At 40.7% G+C, this 27,375-nt stretch overlaps 1 protein-coding gene across 1 annotated transcript in view; it reads right to left on the bottom strand.

Annotated features, from left to right (window-relative positions):
- cacna2d2b (calcium channel, voltage-dependent, alpha 2/delta subunit 2b) overlaps positions 1–27,375 on the bottom strand; it is a gene marked incomplete at its 5' end in the record, with an annotated part of 104,793 nt that overhangs the window by 30,196 nt on the left and 47,222 nt on the right. The window contains 5 exons of the mRNA XM_084173246.1: positions 37–94; positions 1,810–1,941; positions 18,816–18,954; positions 19,079–19,123; positions 25,877–25,936. Coding sequence (XP_084029372.1) covers positions 37–94; positions 1,810–1,941; positions 18,816–18,954; positions 19,079–19,123; positions 25,877–25,936 — 434 coding nt within the window. The remainder of the gene's footprint in view (positions 1–36; positions 95–1,809; positions 1,942–18,815; positions 18,955–19,078; positions 19,124–25,876; positions 25,937–27,375) is intronic.

Genomic DNA, 27,375 nt, shown 5'->3' with positions numbered 1-27,375 from the left:
AAATTATTATAAGAGAACAGAATAGGTAACACATACCAAGGCCTTCTCCTCACATCATACAGGTCGATCTTATCAGGGGCCCTCCAAGGTGTGGCTACAGATAAGGTAATAAAAACATACAGAATTTTTACTTTCAGTATTTATTTGCCCCTACCAGTCTACCACCAGACGATGATATTTGATACATATAAGACAATGGAACTAATATTGTATTTACATTTCATAGGTTTTGTGGTATTACCTTCCTTTGAGTTATTGTAACCTTTAAGTAAGCGCTCTGGATAAGAGCGCCTGCTAAATGACTAAAATGTCAATGTAAATGTAGATGCTTAAAGGACCAGTGCAGTCAAAAACCTGACTTTCCTGTGTTTTATATATATTTCCACACTATGAGGTTGGAATAATACTGTGAAATTGTGAAAATGATGAGAATGCCCTTCTAGTGTAAGAGCTGTTTGAAAATAAATTTCAGCCTGTTTTGGTGGGATGGAGTTTTGGCCTGCTTGGTGACATCTCAAGGCGGTAAAATAGTTTATAGACCAATAAGAATGAGAGTTCCAAACCTCTCTGCCAATAACAGCTAGTTTTCACCTCCCGACTCCACTACCAGACAGTCCTAAAAAAAGTATTGCTTGAGAAATTGCTCTTTCCCAAAAAGCTATTTTAGTTTATTTTTGACAATTTTAATTGAAAACAATCACAGTCAGGTACTTAATTGTTGCCCAGAAATAATAGGATATTGAGATAAATCACAGGTTTATAGCTGTACCCAAATGGTACCCTATTCCCTATATACTGTAGTGCACTACTAGGGGCCCTGATAAAAAATGTTGCACTATCAAGGGAATAGGGTGCCATTTGGGACGCGGCGGTTTAGTTTCACAACCCATCATATTTACAACCATTCATATAACCATATAACCATTCATATTCAAGTAAACTTGTATTGCTTTACAGTATATTGCATTGTCGTGAAGGAAAAGACCAAAGAGATCCTATAATTCTAATAAGGACATCCTGTATTCCTGTAATAACAACATCATGTATTCCTGTAAAAAGGGCATCCTGTATTCCTGTAATAAGGACATCATGTATTCCTGTAATAAGGGCATCCTGTATTCCTTTAATAACGGCATCCTGTATTCCTGTAATAAGGGCATCCTGTATTCCTTTAATAAGAACATCATGTATTCCTGTAATAAGGGCATCATGTATAAGGGCATCATGTATTCCTGTAATAAGGACATCCTGTATGTCCTGTAATAAGATCATCCTGTATTCCTGTAATAAGAGCGTCATTTATTCCTGTAATAAGGGCATCCTGTATTCCTGTAATAAGGACATCCTGTATTCCTGTAATAAGAGCGTCATGTATTCCTGTAATAAGGGCATCCTGTATTCCTATAATAAGGGCATAATGTATTCCTGTAATAAGGACATCATGTATTCCTGTAATAAGGGCATCCTGTATGTCCTGTAATAAGGGCATCCTGTATTCCTGTAATGAGGGCATCCTGTATTCCTGTAATAAGGGCATCCTGGATGTCCTGTAATAAGGTCATCCTGTATTCCTGTAAAAAGGACATAACGTATTCCTGTAATAAATGCATCATGTATTCCTGTAATAAGGACATAATGTATTCCTGTAATAAGAGCATAATGTATTCCTGTAATAAGTGTATCCTATATTCCTGTAATAAGGACATCATGTATTCCTGTAATAAGAACATAATGTATTCCTGTAATAAGGGCATCCTGTATTCCTGTAATAAGGACATAATGTATTCCTGTAATAAGGACATCATGTACCTGGGTAGTAGCGGGTGACCCCAGTGGCGCTACCAAACGCCTGCCACAGGAGGGAAGGATCCTCTTGACTGTTCTCCATAAACACCTTCTCCAGCGCCTGGGTCCAGTTCAGCTCATTTAGAATCACTGGGGCTGAAGGGGAAGACCATGTAGAAGACATATTGGTCTCACTTACAGTGCCTATAGAAAGTCTACACCCCCTTTAACTTTTTTCACATTTTGTTGCGTTACAAAGTGGGATTAAAATGGATTTAATTGCAATTTTTTGTCAATGATCTACACAAAATATTCTGTAATGTCAAATTGGAAGACAAATTATATATATATTTTTAAAGATGAATGAAAAATCAAACACTAATATACCTCAATTAGATAAGCACTCACCTCCTGAGTCAGTACATGTTAGAAAAACCTTCGCAAGCGATAACAGTTGTGAGTCTTTTTGGGTAAGTCTCATAAGAGCTTTGCACACCTGTATTGTGCAATATTTGCCAATTATTCTGTAGGAGACTATTTGACTTCAGCCCGTTTTAGTTGCATAATGAGTCCGTTTGTGATTGCATAATCCACTTATTAGTAGTAATAACTTGTTATTGGTTAGGATGTTGGAGCTGGAGAGTGTTATTGCAGTGACAAAGGGAAGTCCAGAAAGTCTCTGTATGTCCAGATAGACTAATAATAATAATAATAATAATACTAATAATAATAATAATAATAATATGCCATTTAGCAGACGCTTTTATCCAAAGCGACTTACAGTCATGTGTGCATACATGTTTTTTTGTGTATGGGTGGTCCCGGGGATCGAACCCACTACCTTGGCGTTACAAGCGCCGTCCTCTACCAGCTGAGCTACAGAGGACCACGTACCAGCTGAGCTACAGAGGACACCTGCTCGTCGAACATCTCATTCCAAGATCATGGCCATTAATATGGAGTTGGTCCCCACTTCGCTGCTACAACAGACTCCACTCTTCTGGGAAGGCTTTCCACTAGATGTTGGAACATTGCTGCGGGGACTTGCTGCCATTCAGCCACAAGAGCATTAGTGAGGTCGGGCACTGATGTTGGGTGATTAGGCATGACTCGCAGTCGGGGTTCCAACTCATTCCAAAGGTGTTCGATGGGGTTGAGGTCAGGGCTCTGTGCAGGCCAGTCAAACAAACAATTTCTGTATGGACCTCGCTTTGTGGTACGGGGGCATTGCCATGCTGAAACAGGAAAGGGCCTTTCCCAAACTGTTGCCACAAAGTTGGAAGCACAGAATTGTCTAGAATGTAATTGTATGCTGTAGCGTTAAGATTTCCCTTCACTGGAACTAAGCGGCCTAGCTCGAACTATGAAAAACAGCCCCAGCCCATAATTCCTCAACCAAACTTTACAGTTGGCACTATGCATTGGGGCAGGTAGCGTTCTCCTGGCATCTGCCAAACCCAGATTAGTCCGTCGGACTGCCAGATGGTGAAGCGTGATTCATCACTCCAGAGAACGTGTTTCCACTGCTCCAGAGTACCGTTCTGTGAGCTTGAAGGGCCTACCACTTCGCGGCTGAGCCGTTGTAGCTCCTAGACATTTCCACTCCACAATAACAGCACTTACAGTTGACAGGGGCAGCTCTAGCAGGGCAGAAATTTGACAAACTGACTTGTTGGAAAGGTGGCATCCTATGATGGTGCCACATTGAAAGTCACTGAGCTTTTCAGTAAAGGCATTCTACTGCCAATGTTTGTCTATGGAGATTGCATGGCTGTGTGCTCGACTTTATATACCTGTCAGCAATGGGTGTGGCTGAAATAGCCAAATCCACTACTTTGAAAGGGTGTCCACATACTTTTGTATATATAGTATATGTTATTGCTGTATATTAATATTTCTAAGGAAGTAGGTAAAGAGCCACAGTCGAGTTCAGTTCATGGTAAGGTCAGGCGAGTTTCTGTGGAACTAAGGCAGGGTGTCAGAGTAACCGATGTGGATGTGGTGGAGGAGTCAGGCGCAGGACACAGAGGCTTCGTCCAACAGACTTTACTAGTCAAAAGTGCAAAATACAATACACGGCCTCGAAAACAAACAGAGGCGAGTGAATACGTAAACCATGCGTAAACACTAAACAAACAAACAGAGCGTCAACACGCAGCTCCGAAATACAGGCAGACAACGACACACAAACTAACCAATACAAAACAGGGAACTTATAGGACACGTAATCAGAACACAAACAGACACAGGTGTACAAGACAGACCAAAGCAATCACACTACGAAACATTCAACGGTGGCAGCTAGTACTCCGGGGACGGCGAACGCCGAAGCCTGCCCGAACCAGGAGGAGGAGTAGTCTCGGCCGAAACCGTGACACAGGGAGAGACGTGGAGTGTAAAATCGAGGCAAGGACAAAAATGAAGAGAGAAGAAACCTCTTTGAGGGGGGCTAGAGGGGCCCATCCCAACAACACTCCAACTGTAGTCTTATCTCTCACACACACACATCCCTGCCAACGAAGGTTCTGGACTCAGGCTACGATAAAACCAATAGGAAGATCACTCGGTTATGGCCCAGCATTACAGAGACGGATAGAAATACAATGAGGTGACTCCACCTAATCGGAAGGTATAAATATATGCTTGTGTGAATTGTATGGGTGCTATGCAGCTGTAGCCTCCAGTTTGGGTGGAATATATCTAGTCTGAGCTTCCTCTGGTGTCCGACTGGATTTGTTCCAGAACTTAGAACCTAACAATTCTTTTAAAAATTCTTCAAGCTCTGTCAAGGTCTTGGGGATCATGGCTAGACAGCAATTTTCAAGTCTTGCCATAGATTTTCAAGCAAATTTAAGTCAAAACTTGGCCACTCAGGAACATTCACTGTCTTGGTAAGCAATTCCAGTGTAGATTTGGCTTTGTGTTGTAGGTTATTGTCCTGCTGAAAGGTGAATTCCTCTTCTAGTGTAAAGTGGACTGAAGCAGGTTTTCCTCTAGGATTTGCCTGTGCTTAGCTCCATCCCATTTATTTTCATTCTGAAAAACTCCCCAGTCTTTGCCGATGTCAAGCATACCTATACCATGATGCAACCAACACCACACTTGATAAAAAGGAGGCAGTTACTCAGTGATGTGTTGTGTTGGATTTGCCCCAAACATAAGGCTTTGCATTTAGGCTGTGGTTTTTCTGTTGCAGTATTACTTTCGTGCCTTGTTGCATACATACAGTGCATTCGGAAAGTATTCAGACCTTGACTTTTTCCACATTTTGTTACGTTACAGCCTTATTCTAAAATTGATGAAATTGTTTTTTCCCCTCATCAATCTACACACAATACCCCATAATTGTACTAAATGTATCAAATAAAAAAAACGGAAATATGACATTTACATAAGTATTCAGACCCTTTACTCAGTAATAATTTTTTTAGGGCGTAGATCAGCTTTAATACTGCAGATAGATTGTAGCTTCCATCATTACTAAATGTAATTGTCTGCATCATTTCCAATCCCCCCTATATTTTTCCTTTATTATTTTCCCCTAAACCTACCACCCCTCCCCTAATTGGAGTAAACTAATGGACACTTGGGCTTCTACTTCCAGCTTATACCTACTATATACATTTTACGGACACAATGTATTTTACAATAGTTATCTTTTGTTTGTTTTAAATCCCATCCTTCAGCTCCACTCAACCCCTCCCATCTATCTCTGAAGACCTTCCAGTTTGTTTTCTATTTTGCCATATATTTTTAACTGTGCGGTTTCACAAAGGTTCGGAACCTATATTCATTTTATGGACACAATATATTTTACATTAGTTATCTTGTTGTTTTTAATCCCACCCTTCAGCTCTACTCAACCCCTCCCATCTATCTATTAACACCATCCATTTTTTATTTCTATTTGCCATATATTTTTCAACTGTGCTGTGATGTTTCACAAAAGTTATGAACATTTCTATTCTCATAGTTTCTACAGATTGTAAATTAAAGACAAACGTTTTTGCTAAAAGTATTATTATATTATTGATCGATTGACTATGAGCTTTCAAATCACCCAGTAGTGCTATCTACTTTTTCCCCCTTCCACTTGCCTCTTCCATTTTTGCGGTAATGCTGCAATTAGTTGGTTGTAATTTTGTGTAGAGTAGACATTTCCATATTTGTGTTAGCTGCATGTGTGACACAACTCCACCAGTCCTATTTATGATATAATTGACAAAGATTATACCTTTTTTTTCATAATATTTTTTAAAAAATAAATTAGTATAAATTTGTTGTATTATTTGTTCTGTATTTTCTGGTGGATTAAACTGAAATTGCAACCAACTTTCTATGGCTTGTTTTAAAAATAGAGATATTTTTTAGATTATTTCATTTTCAAATAACCGAAGTGAGAGGTTGTAATCTGAATACAGGGAAAAAGGCCATTCTTGAACATGGGGTGAGACAATCTTACTAATCTGCTAGAGAACCAGTGTCACGCCCTGACTCTGGGGACTCTTATTTGTTGAGTCAGGGTGTGATTTTCTATGTGGTGTAGATCTATGTTTATAGTCTAGTATGTCTAGATCTATGTTGGCCGGTGTGGTTCCTAATCAGAGGCAGCTGTCGCTCGTTGTCTCTGATTGGGGACCATACTTAGGCAGCCTATTGGCACTAGTGGGTTGTGGGATCTTGTTCCGTGTGAGGTATGTTGTTTGTGTACCTTGGACTTCACGTTTCGTTTCGTTTGTTGTTTTGTCATTGTTTATTCGGTTCAAATAAACATGTATGCATATCACGCTGCGCCTTGGTCTGACCCGTCTATGAACGATCGTGACAACCAGTTTGAATTTAAGTATAACTTTTGAATGACTGAAGCCTTTAGTTAGAGGTCTAATGCTTTAATATTTAATCATTTCTGCACTCCGAATTCACATTCATTATATAAATAGGCCCGTTAAATTTTGTCTGGCTTGCCGTTCCAAATAAAATTGAATATTTTTTTCTCATATAATTTAAAAAACTGTATTTTCCTTTCCATGGTAGCAAAGACTTATCTATTTTTGCTAACTTTCTATAAAAATGTATTGTTATGAGATCATTTCTTTCTTTTGGGATATGTATACCGAGTATGTCCACATCACCGTCAGACCATTTTATTGGTAAACTACACAGTAATGTAGAAGTTGTATTTTTTAGTGATCCAATACGTAATATAGTACACCTATCATAATTTGGTTGTAATCCAGAGAGGTTAGAAAACGTATCTAGACCCTCTATGAGGCTGTGGAGGGATCCAAATTGTGGATTTAAAAGAAAGCATGAATCATCAGCGTACAATGACATCTTTGTTTTTAAGCCCTTGATTTCTAACCCCTTGATATTATTGTTGGATCTGATTTGAATAGGTAACATTTCGATGGCCATAATAAATAGATATGCCGATAGTGGACAACCTTGTTTTACTCCTCTTGACAGGTTAATACTTTCTGAGAAGTAGCAATTATTTACTATTTTACACCTAGGGTTACTATACATAACTTAACCAATTTTATAAGAGATTCTCCAAAATGGAAATATTCCAGGCATTTATATATAAATTCCAGTCGTACTTTATCAAAAGCCTTTTCAAAGTCAGCTATGAATACCAGGCCTGGTTTCCCAGATTTTTCATAGTGTTCTATTGTTTCCAGTACTTGTCTTATATTATCTCCAATGTATCGTCCATGTAAAAAACCTGTCTGATTAGGATGAATAATATCCGACAATACCTTTTTAATTCTATGCGCTATGCATTTTGCTAGAATTTTTGAATCACAACACTGAAGTTTAAGGGGCCTCCAATTTTTTTACTGGACTGGATCTTTATATTTACCACTTGGATCCTGTTTCAGTAATAATGAAATCAGACCTTCTTGTTGAGTATCTGATAATCAACCATTTTTGTAGAAGTGGTTAAAACATGCTAATAATGGTCCTCTGAGTATATCAAAAAAGGTTTGGTATGCCATCCAACCCTGGAGTTTTCCCGGACTTAAAGGCTTTAATTGCATCAAGAAGTTCCTCCTCTGTAATTTGGCCATCATATGAGTCTTTCTGTACAGCTGTTAATTGTACATTATTAATAGAAAACAAATCTATACAATTAGCTTCGATTAGAGGAGATAGAGGAGAAAATGAAAACTAATGCTTAAAATACTTTGCTTTCTCTTTCAAAATATTGTTTGGTGAATCATGGGTGACCATCATTTGTAACCAGTTTCAGTAAATTATTTTTGGTAGCATTTCTATGCTGAAGATGAGAAAATAATTTGGTGCATTTTTCCCAATTTTCCATCCAGTTTGCTTTATTTTCATTACACTTGAATAAGTTCCTCCATTCTTTTAGTTTTTCCTCTAACGTATTCTGTGCCTCTATAGTACAGTTTATTGCTATTTAGCTGTACTGTTAGTCCTTCCATTTCCTTTGTTAATATGGACTCTTTTGACCTAAATTGCTTTTGTTTTAGATATGAGTGCTGAATTGCATGGCCTCTAAACGCACATTTAAAAGTGTCCCATACAATAAGGGGATCTGCTGTACCTATGTTATGTCGGAAAAAGTATGTTATAAATTATTCTGTCCTAGTTAAAAACAAGTTATCATCCAATAGGTTTTGATTACATTTCCAATTTCCTCTCCCACGTGGAAATTCTGTAAGAGTAATATGTATGCCAGTACTTTGTTGAAGCACTTTTGGCAGCGATTACAGCCTCAAGTCTTCTTGGGTATGACGCTACAAGCTTGGCACACCTGTCTCATGACTCTCTCTCCTTGGTGAGGATCAAAGGTGCCAGATCAGCTTGGCAAATGGAGAGTATTTTGGTGAAGATAGGAATGTGATTTTAGTCTTCTAATGAGATAATCGTTTTTCATATAAACTATGCACAGTGACTAGCCACGCTCCGAGTGACATTAGAGATCATGTCATCACGATGGAACGCCCCTTTTACCCAGAGGGCATAAAAGCCTGTAGCTACATGGCTTAAAATGGTTAGACCAGAAAGACCAGCAGACGTGCAGCGGGAGCTGAACGTTACAAATGGTTGACACTCTAAGACCAGGAAATGTGAGACGTTTGTCCATACGTTTGAAATGTTGAAACTCTGAAACTCTAAACCTCTACACGAGGTGAAGAAGCAGATAAACGCACTAGACCTTATAATATCAGTCTGCAGCTGGCATGTAAAGTATTCTAGAACTTTCACTGAAGACACGAGTTGGGAAGGACAATCCCATCTCAGACAACCATTGGTACATCTGAAGTATCTATTCTAACGAACACTCCATTCGAAGACAAACCGAGTCTCACCGAAGTGGGATAGGACACTCAAACCCTTTTTGAGAAAGTGGTTCAACAGAGACACGACAATCAAGGACAGCTACGCGTAAATATGCATGAGCGGTGGTTTCCAAATGTAACAACGATAAGTTTAATCGCTGTCTCTCCCTTTCACTCTCTTTCTATTGATCCCTCCTTCCCCTTACCAAGCAGTCATGCTATTGTTAGTCCAGTCCACTAGGAATTTGTTTTCATTGTATTACGTTGGTAATCAATAACCTATACCGTGTGTGTGTGTTTATGTATTCTGTGTTATTATTTAGTTAGTGAGTAAATAAATAATTAAGCCAATTTGTGTATTACTGATTCATCAATAAGGTTAGGGTTCTTGCAGGTTCAAGGATTATGCGACATTCAGAATGAGAATGATGAGGTAATTATTTAATAAGTGACTGTTATTGATATATAACATATATCTTCTAAGAGTTTAATTTGGGAGATGGTAACTCGTTAAACAACTTCTTCCGTGGTGCCCCAAATTCCCTAATGAGTGAATTGTTACATAATTCCTTTAATTGAGTGACAATTAAACATAGTTAGTTGATTCAATAAATAACAGTCATCACATTAATACAAGTCACCTCACCTGAATTTGGGGAGTTTCTCCCATTCTATTCTGCAGATACTCTCAAGCTCTGTCAGGTTGGATGGGGAGCGTCGCTGCACAGCTATTTTCAGGTCTCTCCAGAGAGGTTCAAGTCCGGGCTCTGGCTGGGCCACTCAAAGACTTGTCCCGAAGCCACTCCTGCGTTGTCTTGGCTGTGTGCTTAGGGTCGTTGTCCAGTTGGAATGTGCACCTTCATCCCAGTCTGAGGTCATGAGAAAGTTTTCATCAAGGATCTCTCTGTACTTTGCTCCGTTCATCTTTCCCTCGATCCTTACTAGTCTAATTTTTACATTTTAAGTCATTTAGCAGTTAGTGAGGTAATCTAGTGAGTGCATACATTTGTTTTCATACTGGCCCCCCGTGGGAATCGAACCCACAACCCTGGCGTTGAAAGCGCCATGCTCTACCAACTGAGCTACACAGTCTCCCAGTCCCTGCTGCTGAAAAACATCCCCACAGCATGATGCTGCCACCACCATGCTTCACCGTAGGGATGGTGCCAGGTTTCTTCCAGACGTGACGCTTGGCATTCAGGCCAAATAGTTCAATCTTGGTTTCATCAGACCAAAGAATCTTGTTTCTCGTGGTCTGAGAGTCTTTTAGGTGTTTTTTGACAAACTCCAAGTGCCTTTTACAGAGGAGTGGCTTCCGTCTGGCCACTCTACCATAAAGGCCTGATTGATGGACTGCTGCAGAGATGGTTGTCCTTTTGGAAGGTTCTCCCATCTCCACAGAGGAACACTTGAGCTCTGTCAGAGTGACCATCGGGTTCTTGGTCACCTCCCTGACCAAGGCCCTTCTCCCCTTATTGCTCAGTTTGGCCGGGCGGCCAGCTCTTGGAAGTGTCTTAGTGGTTCCAAACTTCTTCCATTTAAGAATGATGGAGGCCACTGTGTTTCCCCTGGACCTTCAATGCTGCAGAAATTTTTTGGTACCCTTCTCTAAATCTGTGCCTCGACACAATTCTGTCTCGGAGCTCTACGGACAATTCCTTCAATCTCATGGATTGGTTTTTGCTCTGACATGCACTGTCAACTGTGGGACCTTATATAGACAGGTGTGTGCCTTTCCAAATCATGTCCAATCAATTGAATTTACCACAAGTGGACTCCAATCAAGTTGTAGAAACATCTCAAGGATGATCAATGGAAACAGGATGCACCTGAGCTCAATTCCGAGTCTCATAGCAAAGGGTCTGAATACTAATGTAAATCAGGTATTTCTGTTTTCTATTTTTCATACATTTGCAAAAATGTCTAAAAACCTGTTTTCACTTTGTCATTATGGGGTATTGTTTGTAGATTGATCAGGGAAAATGTTAATTTAATACATTTTAGAGTAAGGCTGTAACGTAACAAAATGTGGAAAAAGTCAAGGGGTCTGAATACTTACCGAATGCACTGTATGCATGATTTGTATTCTTCTTTTCACTCTGTCATTTAGGTCATTATTGTCCATTGATCCATGTTATTGATAATGTTATTTATCCATCCTCAGTTTTCGCCAATCACAGCCATTGAACTCTGTAGCTATTTTAAAAGAATCAATGGCCACATGGTGACATCCCTAAGCAGTTTCCTTCCTGTCCAGCAGCTCAGTTCAGAAGGAACTCCCCGGAGAGGAGTACCAGCATCTCAAATTTTGTACTGCTTGAGCTCCTGTTCCTCTTATAGAAAGTTAGTTCAAAAGTATTGTGGAGCTCCTGCACTTAAATATAAACAGTACCGGCACCCAAAATTGAGTACCGGCACCTCCTTGAGTCCAAGTCAAGCACTGCTGTTCTCCCCTCTACTAACTTGTAAAACTTATACTTCCCACCTGTCTAAATTAAGATAGAAAAACACTCTAGCCCTTTACACACTCAAGATGTACAAAGCATTTGGTATGGAGAGTTTTTCTTCCCCCCAAAAATTACACAAGTGTTTGTGATGGACATTTTTAAGTTTGTGCTTTTCTAATAACCAATTTCTGTGTTCTATTCATATGATTTTCTAATAACCAATTTCTGTGTTCATGCAAGTGACTAATTGAACGAATCCTCACTATCAGTATCTGCAATTTGGTAGTACGCCTAGAACCTTGTTTTGATAAAGGGATATCTCAGTTTCAAGGTCTCAGCTTAGAGGGAAGAAGCCTGGTGAGGTATTGGTCTGTCACATGCATGACCCAGTATTGGTTGGTCACATGAATGAAGCAAAACGTTAATGATTAATTAATTTTGAATGATGAAGAAGCTAAATCATGCAAATATAACTTGTCTGTATATAAGATAACTAACATGACTGCCCTCGGAAGAGCTCCTGATCGACATGTGTACTTGGTGCATTGAGTTGGTTGGAACCTCTCCAGCGCGCTGATAATAAACAATGATTCATTTAAGATTTACTTTGTGTGTCCCTGTGTAAGAACTCTACCAGTGGCTGCAGACCACTGGTGCTACCCAAACTATAGATTGTCCAAAAAAAACGTGTCTTATTCAATTATTCATACCTCTGTCCCAAATTTCCCCACAGCCTCTTACAGCCTGTTAGAGTTCATTGTGTACTGGCGGCTATCTATTGTTCCACAGGAAGCTTAACCCAAATATCAGTCCCAATGCTCAATCCCTCTGTTCGTCATGTGACCTTGTATTGAAACATTTACTTCTGAATCTGTATTTTTTTTTTTGGGAAATCTGCCAATTCAGAGAGATAAACTTTGGAGGGAGCTTCCTTTTTCTTTTTCTTTTTTAGCTCTCAAGACTAGAGTCTCTTTCTGGCATAAACTTTCACAATAACTGGGCTGGCACTGTCTATCAGTCCCCTGTAGATTACCTGCTCTGTCCATAATAAGTCTGGCACCTGAGACAGCATAGACAGGGAAATAGATGCAGTTTCCATTTTGCCTACTCATTGGTTTAGAACGTCATCAATTGGGATATCAATGAAAACTCCATCGGGAGTACAATAAATTGTAGCCTTAAGTTTAGTTAACAGAAAATCATGTTCAACATTAATTGTTTCTATTTATAGTTTTATTGGTTAGGGGTAAGTCAAGTCCCGTACCTTTACCAAAAGTGGATATATGCCAATCTTTGTCTGAGACTCTATTTCTCAGACCCTTTGGACAGTCATACAATGCTTTAACCTTATCTTTATCAAATTATCCATAAAGGGACCAGTCTGAACATTTCTCAGAATATGTTTTACACCACTTACGTACGTCTACGTGTGGGTGTGCAAGTTGTATATTATTATTATATTTTTTTTTTCCATTGTTACTTTATAAAATCTCTAGTAACCCAGTATACTTTTCTTCACCAATTGCCCCTTTAGACTAGTGTTCTATTCATACAGTGGTTTAGATATTTACGATAGTTGTTCTATTTAACAGCATATTCGGGAATAATACTCTCTTCTTTCATATCTCCATACAGAATCCCTATATAACATTATCAATCTTTAGTTATTATCGTCAACACCGCAGCAACGATCACAGCGCAGCAGCCCGAGAGGTACACATATCTTTCATATAGAGGAAATCAGTGTCCGGGGGCTGTTACCCTCTCAAATATTTAAATGGCTTCTCCTGTCAGTGCTCACTACCTGTAGATCGATGGGCAGTGGTGGACAGAAGCCCTAGATAATGTTATAGATCTGAAAACTCAGCTCACACAGAACTGGTTGGGGTATTCATTATTTTCCTTATATAACTATACTTAGGTATTCACATGCCTACAATAACACCTTGTGCTATTATCAGTGGTTCTCAGACCACGTATACTTTTATATCGTTACATCCTATGCAACATACAGTGCCTTGCAAAAGTATTCATCCCCCTTGGCGTTTTTCTTATGTTGTTGCATTACAACCTGTAATTTAAATGGATTTTTATTTGGATTTCATGTAATGGACAGACACAAAATAGTCCAAATTGGTGAAGTGAAATGAAAAAAATAACTATTCAAAAAGATAAATAATGGAAAAGTGGTGCGTGCATATGTATTCACCCCCTTTGCTATGAAGCCCCTAAATAAGATCTGGTGCAACCAATTACCTTCACAAGTCACATAATTAGTTAAATAAAGTCCATCTGTGTGCAATCTAAGTGTCACATGATCTCAGTATATATACACCTGTTCTGAAAGGCCCCAGAGTCTGCAACACCACTAAGCAAGGGGCACCACCAAGCAAGCGGCACCATGAAGACCAAGGAGCTCTCCAAACAGGTCAGGGACAAAGTTGTGGAGAAGTACAGATCAGGGTTGGGTTATAAAAAAATATCAGAAACTTTGAATATCCCACGGAGCACCATTAAATCCATTATTAAAAAATGGAAAGAATATGGCATCACAACAAACCTGCTAAGAGTGGGCCGCCCACCAAAACTCACAGACCAGGCAAGAAGGGCATTAATCAGAGAGGCAACAAAGAGACCAAAGATAACCCTGAAGGAGCTGCAAAGCTCCACAGCGGAGATTGGAGTATCTGTCCATAGGACCACTTTAAGCCATACACTCCACAGAGCTGGGCTTTACTGAAGAGTGGCCAGAAAAAAAGCCATTGCTTAAAGAAAGAAATAAGCAAAAACGTTTGGCGTTCGCCAAGAGGCATGTGGGAGACTCCCCAAACATATGGAAGAAGATACTCTGGTCAGATGAGACTAAAATTGAGCTTTTTGGCCATCAAGGAAAACGCTATGTCTGGCGCAAACCCAACACCTCTCATCACCCCGAGAACACCATCCCCACAGTGAAGCATGGTGGTGGCAGCATCATGCTGTGGGGATGTTTTTCTTCAGCAGGGACTGGGAAACTGGTCAGAGTCTTTCATAGAATTGAGACTGGGGCGGAGGTTCACCTTCCAGCAGGACAATGACCCTAAGCATACTGCTAAAGCAACACTTGAGTGGTTTAAGGGGAAACATTTAAATGTCTTGGAATGGCCTAGTCAAAGCCCAGACCTCAATCCAATTGAGAATCTGTGGTATAAATAAATAAATAAATTGGTCATTTAGCAGACGCTCTTATCCAGAGCGACTTACAGGAGCAATTAGGGTTAAGTGCCTTGCTCAAGGGCACATCGACAGATTTTTCACCTAGTCGGCTTGGGGATTAGAACCAGCGACCTTTCGGTTACTGGTACAACGCTCTTAACCACTAAGCTACCTGCCGCCCACAGTCTTTAAGTATGACTTAAAGATTGCTGTACACCAGCTTGACCCATCCAACTTGAAGGAGCTGGAGCAGTTCTGCCTTGAAGAATGGGCAAAAATCCCAGTGGCTAGATGTGCCAAGCTTATAGAGACATACCCCAAGAGACTTGCAGCTGTAATTGCTGCAAAAGGTGGCTCTACAAAGTATTGACTTTGGGGGGGTGAATAGTTATGCATGCTCAAGTTCTGTTTTTTTTGTCAAATTTCTTGTTTGTTTCACCCCAAAACATATTTTGCACTTTCAAAGTGGTAGGCATGTTGCGTAAATCAAATGATACAAACCCCCCAAAAATCCATTTTAATTCCAGGTTGTAAGGCAACAAAATAGGAAAAATGCCAAGGGGGGTGAATACATTCGCAAGCCACTGTATGTACAGTTGAAGTCGGAAGTTTACATACACCTTAGCCAAATACATTTAAACTCAGTTTTCACAATTCATGACATTTAATCCTAGTAAAAATTCCCTGTCTTAGGTCAGTTAGGATCACCACTTTATTTTACGAATGTGGAATGTCAGAATAAGAGTAGAGAGAATTATTTATTTCAGCTTTTATTTCTTTCATCACATTCCCAGTGGGTCAGAAGTTTACATACACTCAATTAGTATTTGGTAGCATTGCCTTTAAATTGGGTCAAACGTTTCAGGTAGCCTTCCACAAGCTTCCCACAATAAGTTGGGTGAATTTTGGCCCATTCCTCCTGACAGAGCTTGTGTAACTGAGTCAGGTTTGTAGGCCTCCTTGCTCGCACACGCTTTTTCAGTTCTGCCCACAAATGTTCTATAGGATTGAGGTCAGGGCTTTGTGATGGCCACTCCAATACCTTGACTTTGTTGTCCTTAAGCCATTTTGCTACAACTTTGGAAGTATGCTTGGGGTCATTGTCCATTAGGAAGACCCATTTGCAACCAAGCTTTAACTTCCTGACTAATGTCTTTAGATGTTGCTTCAATATATCCACATAATTTTCCTTCCTTATGATGCCATCTATTTTGTGAAGTGCACCAGCCCCTCCTGTAGCAAAGCACCCCCACAGCATGATGCTGCTACCCCCATGCTTCACGGTTGTGATGGTGTTCTTCGGCTTGCAAGCACTCCCCTTTTTCCTCAAACATAACGATGGTCATTATGGCCAAACAGTTATATTTTTGTTTAATCAGACCAGAGGACATTTCTACAAAAAGTACGATCTTTGTCCCCATGTGCAGTTGCAAACCGTAGTCTGGCTTTTTTATGGCGGTTTTAGAGCATTGGCTTCTTCCTTGCTGAACGTCCTTTCAGGTTATGTCAATATAGGACTCGTTTTACTGTGGATATAGATACTTTTGTAGCTGTTTTCTCCAGAATCTTCACAAGGTCCTTTGCTGTTGTTCTGGGATTGATTTGCACTTTTCGCACCAAAGTACGTTCATCTCTAGGAGACAGAAAGTGTCTCCTTCCTGAGCGGTATGATGGCTGCGTGGTCCCATGGTGTTTATACTTGCATACTATTGTTTCTACAGATGAACGTGGTACCTCCAGGCATTTGGAAATTGCTCCCAAGGATGAACCAGACTTGTGGGGGTCTACAATTTCCACCGGTCTAATATCCATTGCTCGTGTTTCTTGGCCCAAGCAAGTCTCTTCTTATTATCCTTTAGTAGTGGTTTCTTTGCAGCAAATCGACCATGAAGGCCTGATTCACACAGTCTCCTCTGAACAGTTGATGTTGAGATGTGTCTGTTACTTGAACTCTGTGAAGCATTTATTTGGGCTGCAATTTCTGAGGCTGGTAACTCTAATGAACATATCCTCTGCAGCAGAGGTAACTCTGGGTCTTCCATTCCTGTGGCCGTCCTCATGAGAGCCAGTTTCATCATAGCGCTTGATGGTTTTTGCGACTACACTTGAAGAAACGATCAAAGTTCTTGAAATATTCCATATTGACTGACCTTCATGTCTTAAAGTAATGATGGACTGTCGTTTCTATTTGCCTATTTGAGCTGTTCTTGCCATAATATGGACTTGGTCTTTTACCAAATAGGGCGATCTTCTGTATAACCCCCCCCCCCCCCCCAGCTTGTCACAACACAACTGATTGGCAGAAACGCATTAAGAAGGAAAGAAATTCCACAAATTAACTTTTAAGAAGGCACACCTGTTAATTGAAATGCATTCCAGGTGACTACCTCATGAAGCTGGTTGAGAGAATGCTAAGAGTGTGCAAAGCTGTCATCAAAGCAAAGGTTGGCTATTTGAAGAATCTCAAATATAAAATATATTTTGATTTGTTTAAGACTTTTTTGGTTACTACATGATTCCATATGTGTTATTTCATAGTTTTGATGTCTTCACTATTATTCTACAATGTAGAAAACAGTAAAAATAAAGAAAAAGCCTTGAATGAGTAGGTGTTCTAAAACTTTTGACCGGTAGAGTAGCTAAATTTCAATCTCTTATTATCCAATTTTCAATCAGCTTATTATCCATATTTCAATCTCTTGTTATCCACATTACAATCAGCTTAATATCCACATTTAAATCAATCTTATTATCCAAATTTAAATCTTAATAGTAATATTTTCAATCCATTTATTATCCACATTTCAATCAGCTTAATACGTCATATCTCACTATCACACAACTTTCACATCCACATTCATTTAGTACTATTCCCAAACACACTCGTTAATCTCCCTTATTACCCCATGTGCATCTTCAACGATTTTTCTCTTGTTGTTACTTGCTATGCATCATATGTATGTCCTATACATATAAATAACAGACCACGTAGACACTTCTTCAATAAAAGCCTTCAGACAGCTGTCAGCGGGGCTTTCCATGGTACCGTTACACCTTCCCTCTAGTCTTCTCATAAGACTAGTGAATAGCCTTCTCTCTATAAGACTATGGGTACCTTTTTATGCGTTACTCGCCTTAATTTTATTGGTTTTATCATTAAAAATATATATTTTTTACAAATTCATTTCAATTGACTTACTGAAATCAGTTGCCGTCCCTCAATTGTTCGCGGATGACGTGTCTCCTCCTGGGCAGCTCACAGTAAGGGTCTGGGCGGGTCTCGTCCTCTTTTGATCAGACGGGAATTTCCCTCAAGCTTCATAAAATGCGCCACTGGTTTTCCTCGCAGACCCCCACTGGAAAGCTCCGCAGGCAGAATCAATCATCCTGTTCGTTGATGCCAAATTGTCAATTGAAATTCTTACACAGGGACACTCAAAGTAAATCTTAAATGAATCATTGTTTATTACCAGCGTGCTGGAGAGGTTCCAACCAACTCAATGCACCAAGTACACATGTCGATCAGGAGCTCTTCCCGGGCAGTCCAGTTAGTTCTCTTATATACAGACAAGTTTTATTTGCATTATTCATCATTCATAATTCATTCATCATTAACGTTTTGCTTAATTCATGTTACTAACCAATACTGGGTCATGCATGTGACAGACCAATACCTCACGAGGCTTCTTCCCTCTAAGCTGAGACCTTGAAACTGAGATATCCCTTTATCAAAACAAGGTTCTGGGCGTACTGGCAAATTGCAGATACTGATAGTGAGGATTCGTTCAATCGGTCACTTGCACGACCACAGAAATTGGTTATTAGAAAAGCACATGAATTGAATACAGAAATTGGTTATTAGAAAAGCACAAACTTAAAAATGTCCATCACACGTTATTGTGGAGACAAACTCTCTGCCAAAATATCAGTTGTTTCAAAACCATTGTGTCAAATGTGTTGTACATCAGTTGTACTACCCAAGCGTGTACAGCGCCATAGTTTCAACTGAGCAGCAAATGACTGCTAAATCACATAATCATGAGACATTCACTGTCCATTGCACAAATGTGAAACTCACCTCCTTTGTAGATGTCTGTGGGGATCTGAACGGCTGTGAAGGAGTAGTTGACCTTATTTTTGAAGTTAGGGTCATACACAAACTCCACCTGTAGTGGAGGGCTCACTGTTTCCCCATCACCATCTTGCAGGGAGTACTGCTAACACACGTAGATACATACACACACACAATATTACTACCACTTCATTCTTCAGCAGATTTCAAAAGCTTTATCAACAAATGAGAGAGGATGTTTAGAAATTAGCTTTTCACTTTCTACTCACATAGTCTAGCTCTGCCTTGGAATCGTAATACGTCATGTTCCACTCCTGGTAAAGACCAAAACAAAACAGATATATAACATAGATGACGGCAAGTTGGCCTAGGGTTGCAAAGCTACCGGTAATTTACCAAAGTTCTGGAATCTTCAGTAGGTTTGGTAATTAACAGGTAATCTATGGTAACTTTGGTAATTTATAAAAATGTATACATATATACTATTAATTTTTTATATTTGTGTCCATATTGACCTTAAGTTTCTTGTGGATAGACCATATCGTTCAAGTGAAAATAGCCTAATTAATGAAAAAAAGCATCTAGTCAACAATGGCATTGTGTCGATCTCGGTTCGACAGACGCTGGGAGACAGGTTGATGATTTAATAAATAAAAGACATGTAACAAAACACGGACAGCGTCTGGACAGTGGAAATGAAACAACATCAATGCAGACACGGGGATCAACCTGGGGAACAGACAGATATAGAGGGGGCAATCAACAAAGTGAAGGAGTCCAGGTGAGTCCAATGAGCGCTGATGCGCATAATGATTGTAACAGGTGTGCGTAATGATGGGCAGCCTGGCGCCCTCGAGGGCCAGGGAGGGGGTGCGGGAGCAGGCGTGACAGTACTCCCCCCCCCTCTAGGGACGCCACCCGGCATCCCACCTGGGCGAGCGTGACGGGCTGGTCGAGGCATGGGTGCCGGACGAGCCTCACGAGCCGGCCGAGGAGCGGGAACCTGTCTAGCCTGATGGACCGGCCGAGGCATGGGAGCCTCACGTGCCGGCCGAGGGGAGGAACCTGTCGAGCATGACGGGCTGGCCGAGGCGTGGGAGCCTGACGAGCCGGCTGAGGCGTGGAAACCTGACGAGCCGGCTGAGGCGTGGGAGCCTGACAAGCCGGCTGAGGCGTGACGTGGGATGGGGGCCTGCCGAGCCAACCGAGGGAAGGAAACCTCTCGAGCCAGCTAAGGCGTGGAAGCCCGACGAGCCAGCTGAGGCTTCCACGTCACCAACCCCCCCACGGACAGCGTCTGGACAGGGGAAACGAAACAACATCAATGCAGACACGGGGATCAAACTGGGGAACAGACAGATATAGAGGGGGCAATCAACAAAGTGAAGGAGTCCAGGTGAGTCCAATGAATGCTGATGCGCGTAATGATGGAAAGAGGTGTGCGTAATGATGGGCAGCCTGACGCCCTCGAGCGCAAGGGAGCGGGAGCATGCGTGACAGGCATTATTTTCAATGAACAAAGCAACTCTTCCATCTATTGACTTTTTGCACAACTGCCACCAGTTGAGATAAATAAAAGTATGTAAAAAATATATAAAGGATATTTCATGCTGAAAACCTCACATTAAACACCAACGGTATTCATTTAACTGATTATTTATATTTTGGATAATGTTTTACAACTTTGTCATTTCTTATCATCTCATTTGATTAGGCCTATATTATATATTTTACATGTGATAAGGCCACACAGAGGACCATATATAATTACAGACACCTGTAATAATCTGAAGTATCTAAAAAGGCCACTAGATGTAATCTGATAAAATAAAATAAAAACTTGAAAGTTACCAAAATTCTGGTAGTTTACTGGTAAACTTCTAAAATTTCCAGTAATATACCCTCCCTTTGCAACCCTAAGTTTGTCACAATCTTATAATAGGGTAAACAGAGTTACCGACCATACTCCCTCAACAAGTATAAAATAAATCGGAAATGCTAATCTGAAACAAACTGTCCTGCTGTCACGAAGGAACTCCACAAACTACACCCCTGTATTTCATATACATAATACACCCACGACTGAATACGACATTGTGGTCAAACCCACTGAATCATCCAACCAAACTCTGTTTTTTGGTGCATAAGGATGGGAAGAGTTGTTATTTGTGAGCTCTGCTGGTTCGTACACAGAGCGCGAGCCAGTGGTGGTGAGGCTCACAGAAGGAGTCACTGCTGCTGCCTGTTGCCCCAGGGAGGGCTGGGGTGGTGTGGCAGGGGAGGGAGGACAGGGGATGAGTCCACAGGCCCTGTCCTGCCTCAGTGGGCTAATGAACCAAAGCATGTGGAAAAGTGGAATGTCATTGTGTGTAGGACTCAGCAGTGCCCCCACGGCTGGGCTGGGCATGCTTAGTCCGTACTGCCAGTTACAGCACCAGCTATCCCAACCCAGCGCTGTCGAACCAGCTCATCCCTGAGCTCCGTCCTCTGCCCCTGACTGGTGATCTCAGACCAGACCACCCTGGCTGTAATAATGACTGATTGTGCACAAGGATGGATGATTGATAATGCAGTGTGGGATAGGATGAGCGCATTATAAGCTTTGCAAATCTGAGTAGATTACTAGGAAATAGTACTATTGGACTCCAGCAGCTGTAAACAGACATGGTAGTAAACCTTTGAGTTTCATAGTGAATAAGGGGCATGGAAACTGATGAGAAGAAGAAGAAGAAGAATAATACATGGGACTTATATAGTGCTTTTCAAGCACCCAAAGTCACTTTACAATTGTAGAAAAAAAAAAAAAAAAACTGATATCCAAAGAAAACAATGGCAGACTAAAAAGCAGGAGGGGGGGTTAAGGTTAGGTTTAGGGGTTAGGGAAACAAAGGATTTTGAATGGTGGGGGGGGGGGGGGGGGGGGGTCTCGTCAAAGAGATCGCATTTGTTATGTGAGAGAGCAAAATATAACTTCTACAATGAAGACAGGATAACCAAATTGCTTCAGAAGACAATGAATCACGTTTCTTGTAGTTACTTTTTTCTCAACTTACATTTACATTTACATTTACGTCATTTAGCAGACGCTCTTATCCAGAGCGACTTACAAATTGGTTCATTCACCTTATAGCCAGTGGGACAACCACTTTACAATATGTTTTTTTTCTTCTTCTTTCTATTAGCTTCTAGCATGCCAAGCTAGCTTACAGAATAGCTAGCTAACTAGCCAGCTAGATTTTCCATGGATTGTGCTCCTTCCATAAAAAACAAAATCTGTTTTAAAGCTAATTTCCTGCAATTCTACATATTTTCCAACGGCTTTGGCCCATGACCAGGGTGGAATATATATATATTTCAATCACAGGTCGGATGTATTCAGGATTATTTTAAAGTTGAATACACACTAAACATTGTACCACTTGGTTTGAAGATACTTTGAGTTAATTTGGGCATGAAATTTAGAGTATACTAACTTGGGAACATTGAATTACATTTTTATTTTATGCTAATATTAACGGTTGGTGGCAGTGGCTAGCCATAGGATGGATTGCAGTCTCTCCTTGTCCATAAGAAACAAACATGTAAATATGTAATTCATTTGGGTGAACTATCCCTTTAAAATAGGACCGTAGAAAATTCTGCCTAGAGGTAGGTCTCCACCCCTGATCTACGTTTCCCAAATCCTATGGGTTTGAATATGTTCATGTGACAGTTGATTTCTACAAATTATCCCACACATAAGAAAAATCTAATTAATATACATTTTCAGATGGTTAAGGCTGATTTGCGAAAACTTGTCATCATCTTACTCTACATAGATCTTTGGCATTTATGCCTACCATTTGTGCCTAGCAGCAAAACAGGATATCTGAGGCAAGGGGCATTTCAATATAGCTTTGCCACATTTTTTGCAGTATTACTTTTGTGCCTTGTTGGAAACATCAACGCAATATTAGCCACTTTCAATGCAACATACCAAAACAAAACGAACTATGCAAGACTTAGCATGCAAAACTAACTATGCAAGAGATTTTGTTGTAGGCAGAACGCATCGGAGTAGGATTCTATTGCACTGACACACAGGACTCATCATGTACTTTACACAGACCGGCGCGGCATAACCAATCAGAGATGCAGTAGGCCTATATGCAAATAGACCATTGCCATATATGGATCTGTGCCATTCACTTTGAAGTGGACTGTGTTTACAGCATGAGCGGTCGTGAGTAGATGTGCTTGTTTTCAGATCAAAGCGAAAACTGCACGTAGCCACATGTGCACATTTGTTTATATCCTTTGCTAGTTAGTGAGTTATTAGCCCAGTTATAGATCATTTGTAGTCAGCAATGGGTGAGTGATTGCTTCCTACAAGAGCACAAAACATGTACATCTTTGAAAAGCGAGTTGGGTATGGCTCTTTTTTTCTTAAAGGGGCAGTGTTGTATTTTGAGACAGGCTTTAATAAGCTAAGTAGCCAATAGGCAGAAGGTGGCATAATAGGTCTGATTCTCTGTAATAATGGTATGGCAATAATAATGCATTTTATTTTGTAAAGTGGTTTCTTACATCAAACAACACAACAACATTTTCAGCCACCTCCTTGTCTGAAGGACAACTGAATAAACAGGTTAATGTCAAGCCCTGCATGTTTTTTTTTCTCCAAAAGTATCATGGAATGTAGGCCTACATTTAACACCACACATTGTCTTCTACTGTAGGCTGAATGATAGAACAGCTTTTCCATGTTAAAATGTTATGGGATGCATTTTTGTTATGGTAGACCACTCTGATAGGCCTACATTATGATCAAATAGCCACAGTAGCCTACTTGACCACTGTCTGAAACTGTAACTTAAAGCGGGTACAGCCTCAGTGTTCACAGTAAACATGCGCTGGAAGTTGCACCGAATTTTCACAATGTTCAAGTTTGCGGTCAGCAGACCTGAAATTTGCCCAGTGCCTAAACAAATTAGAGGGAACATTGATTATGAGCTGTCTTGTTTGCTAAATGAACAAATGAAATAGGCAGTGGCATGGTGTATATAGCCATAGAATCACAGTGACATATGCCTCAATGCAGTTATATTTGTGCTTATTGGGGGTGTGGCATTCAATTAGTTCTTTTTCGCAACCAGTCCCGTCAGAGTGAATGTCATTACAGTTAATCTGTTCTGTTATACTTCATCAAAACACAGTTCACTGCTTGCTATGCATTCTATCTGATGATGTTTGCATGTTTAGGTAAAAATACAAATAATGTCCCGTTTGGAACATTGACAAGGAAAGAGCATAACAAATATATATATATTTATTTGTTGCTCAATCTGATTGGGTGGGCCTGGCTCCCCAGTGGCTGGGCCTAGGCCCACCCATACCTACGGCCCTGAGTATCACATGCTGTCAAAAGGAAGCATTCTGCGACAGGAGTGACAGCAAATTAATTTGTTGACAATTATGTGTACAAAACAGCGCTTCAAGTTGCTGTGCTGCTCTTTTGACAATTGAGTTCATAAACTGTTCAGCAGAGAATGAACGTGCCTGTCCAGTCTGCAGTGGCTGCCTGCTCCACTCTAATCGTGAGGGGCGTTTCTTTACAAATGCGCATCCAATCGCCTTCATCCCGGACCCTTACTAAACCAATCACAAGCTTATATCTTCCGTGGTTCACAGTGCGGTGGTAGGAAAATTATGGATCTCCCGGGTGAAGCTGCCGTGGTTACAATGCTCGTGATGTAGAATATCAGGCGCATATGCTCCAATTTCAAAATGATTTGGAAGCACAGTTGAAAAGTTAACCCATTGATACACTGGATAAAAGCAGTACTTTATTAAATGTGTGCGAAATAGGAGGTGTGGCATGTGAGCGTGAGAAGAGGGTCAAATGCATGTGTCTCATGCCCAATGCGTGAGAGTTGGCAGCACTGTTAACGTAAGGTGTTTTATGCAACCGGGCCCAGAGCCATGGAGCAACCCTTGAGAAAGCCCTGTCACCAAAGCACTGAAGTTTGAACCTGGGGACAACAAGATGGCCAGCTGTGGTGGAACAGAGTGGTCATGTGGGTTGGTAGGGGAGAAGAAGGGGGGGAGACAATGCAGTGGGAGACATGGAGCCAGAGGAGTCCATGGAGGACAGGGGTAATGTGCTGCCAGGCCTTAGTGTGGGTGAGAAGTCGGGCTGCAGAGTTCTGAAGCATTTGCAGCTTATGGAGGGAGCTTAAGTTGATGCCTGAGAGTAAAGACTTGCAGTAGTTGAGACGGGAGGAGACCTGACTTTGGCAATGTTGCAGAGTTTAAAGAATAATTTGACAGTCTGCTGGATGTGGTGGTCGAAGGAGAGGGTGGAGTCCAGGATGGTGCCAAGGTTGCGTGCATGGGGGGAGGAAGAGACAGTGGTGTCGTCAATGGTGAGGGTGCCAACTTCGGTGAGGATGGATTTGGTGCCTATGAGGAGGAGTTCTGTTTTAGCACTGTTGAGCTTGAGGAAGTTTTGTTGCATCCAGGTTGTTATTGCAGAGGCAGGATTCAATGTGGGTCAGAGGTGGGTTGAGGAGGGATTTGGTGCTGAGGTAGATCTGGGTGTCATCAGCGTAGCAGTGAAAGTTAAGGTTGAAGCGACGGAGGATCTGACCAAGGGGGAGGATGTAGATGATGAAGAGTAAGGGACCCAGCACAGAGCCCTGGGGGATACCCTGTATAACCGCAGCTGAGTCTGAGGTGTGGCCATTGATTGAGATATAGGAGGTCCGGTTGGTGAGGTAGGATTGTAGCCAGGAGAGTGTAGTGCCCTCAACACCCAGACCCTCCAGCCTGCTGAGTAGGATCTAATGGCTCACAGTGTCAAAGGCGGCACTAAGGTCAAGAAGAATCAGGATGTTGAGTGCACCAGTACCATCAGCTGTGAGGAGGTAATTGATGACTTTGAGGAGTGCATGATGATGGTGGGGTGAACATTTACTGTTGATATAATCTTTGTATCAACAGGGGATGTGCTTAGTATCATGAAACCCTGCTTTTATACATTACAAATGCAGACAGTCTGCTGGTAGGGTGTGTTACAGTAGTGTTACCTTGGCGCTGTCATGCCAGGGATGGTCTCGCTGGACACGTTCTGCCTCACTGGCCAGCCTCTGCAAGTTCAAGAGTTCAGGTTAGAGAACAGAGAAAACAAAGGTCCTGCCCTTTATTTTGAATAGGCCTAGTTGAATGGGAGGGATATTTAGAAAATGTATACATCCTGGGAGTTTCAAGACAAATTAACCACACAGGTACTGTGAGAAACATAAGCATATTATATTACAGCAGTTTGCATTCTGTAATATAATACTGTAATTATTTATGTTAATAGTTCACAAAAGTTTATCTGCATCATACTGGCCACCTTTTTGTCTTTCTTTAGGGGCCTTTATCCACTGACTTTCTCTCACTTGTAATGTCATTGATAAAAGATAATTGTGTTCATAAATGGTCTGAGTTATATTGAAAGTAAAACTATGAACCCTCTATTACCGTAATGGTCCCATTTACAAGAAATGTGTATAGAAATAGGAGAGCTAGACAGCCCTCATCAACTGACCTTCTCTCACTTGTAATGTCATTGATAAAATATAATTGTGTTCATAAATGGTCTGACTTCATAGAAATGCAATGGGTTTAGAAGACTATAGGAGCTGAGTGTTTGTCTTTCTGGGACACGTTCTGCCTCACTGGCCAGCCTCTGCAAGTTCAAGAGTTCAGGTTAGAGAACAGAGAAAACAAGGAGCTGAGTGTTTGTCTTTCTGGGTAAACCACAGGATGCTCTCATCTGTCACAGAAGAAAGTGAAAGAGTTATATTGAAAGTAAAACTATGAACCCTCTATTCCTGTAATGGTCCCATTTACAAGAAATGGGTATAGAAATAGGAGAGCTAGACAGCCCTCATCACCTGATACATTTGTGGAATTATCTAGATACAGTGGAAGTCGGAGGTTTACATACACCTTAGCCAAATACATTTCAACTCAGTTTTTCACAAGTCCCATGGTGTTTATACTTGTGTACTATTGTTTGTACAGATGAATGTGGTACTTTCAGAAGTTTGGAAATTGCTCCCAAGGATGAACCAGGTCTACAATTTTTTTTCTGAGGTCTTGGCTGATTTCTTTTTATTTTCCCATGATGTCAAGCAAAGAGGCACTGAGTTTGAAGGTAGGCCTTGAAATACATCCACAGGTACACCTCCAATTGACTCAAATTATGTCAATTAGCCTATCATTTTCCGGAATTTTCCAAGCTGTTTAAAGGCACAGTCAACTTAGTGTATGTAAACTTCTGACCCACTGGAATTGTGATACAGTGAATTATAAGTGAAATAATCTGTCTGTAAACAATTGTTGGAAAAATGAATTGTGTCATGCACAAAGTAGATGTCCTAACTGACTTGCCAAAACTATAGTTTGTTAACAAGAAATGTGTGGAGTGGTTGAAAAACAAGTTTTAATGACTTCAAACTAAGTGTATGTAAACTTCCGACTTCAAATGTAGTTATTCTACATTTAACACTTGAAAGTGAAAGTAACTGGTACAGCA

This window comes from Coregonus lavaretus (genome assembly GCF_964263955.1).
Source record: "Coregonus lavaretus genome assembly, chromosome: 12".
NCBI classification, from domain to species: Eukaryota; Metazoa; Chordata; class Actinopteri; order Salmoniformes; family Salmonidae; genus Coregonus; species Coregonus lavaretus.
Note: the sequence above shows the minus strand (reverse complement) of the source record. Positions and strands in the feature narration are given on the sequence as shown.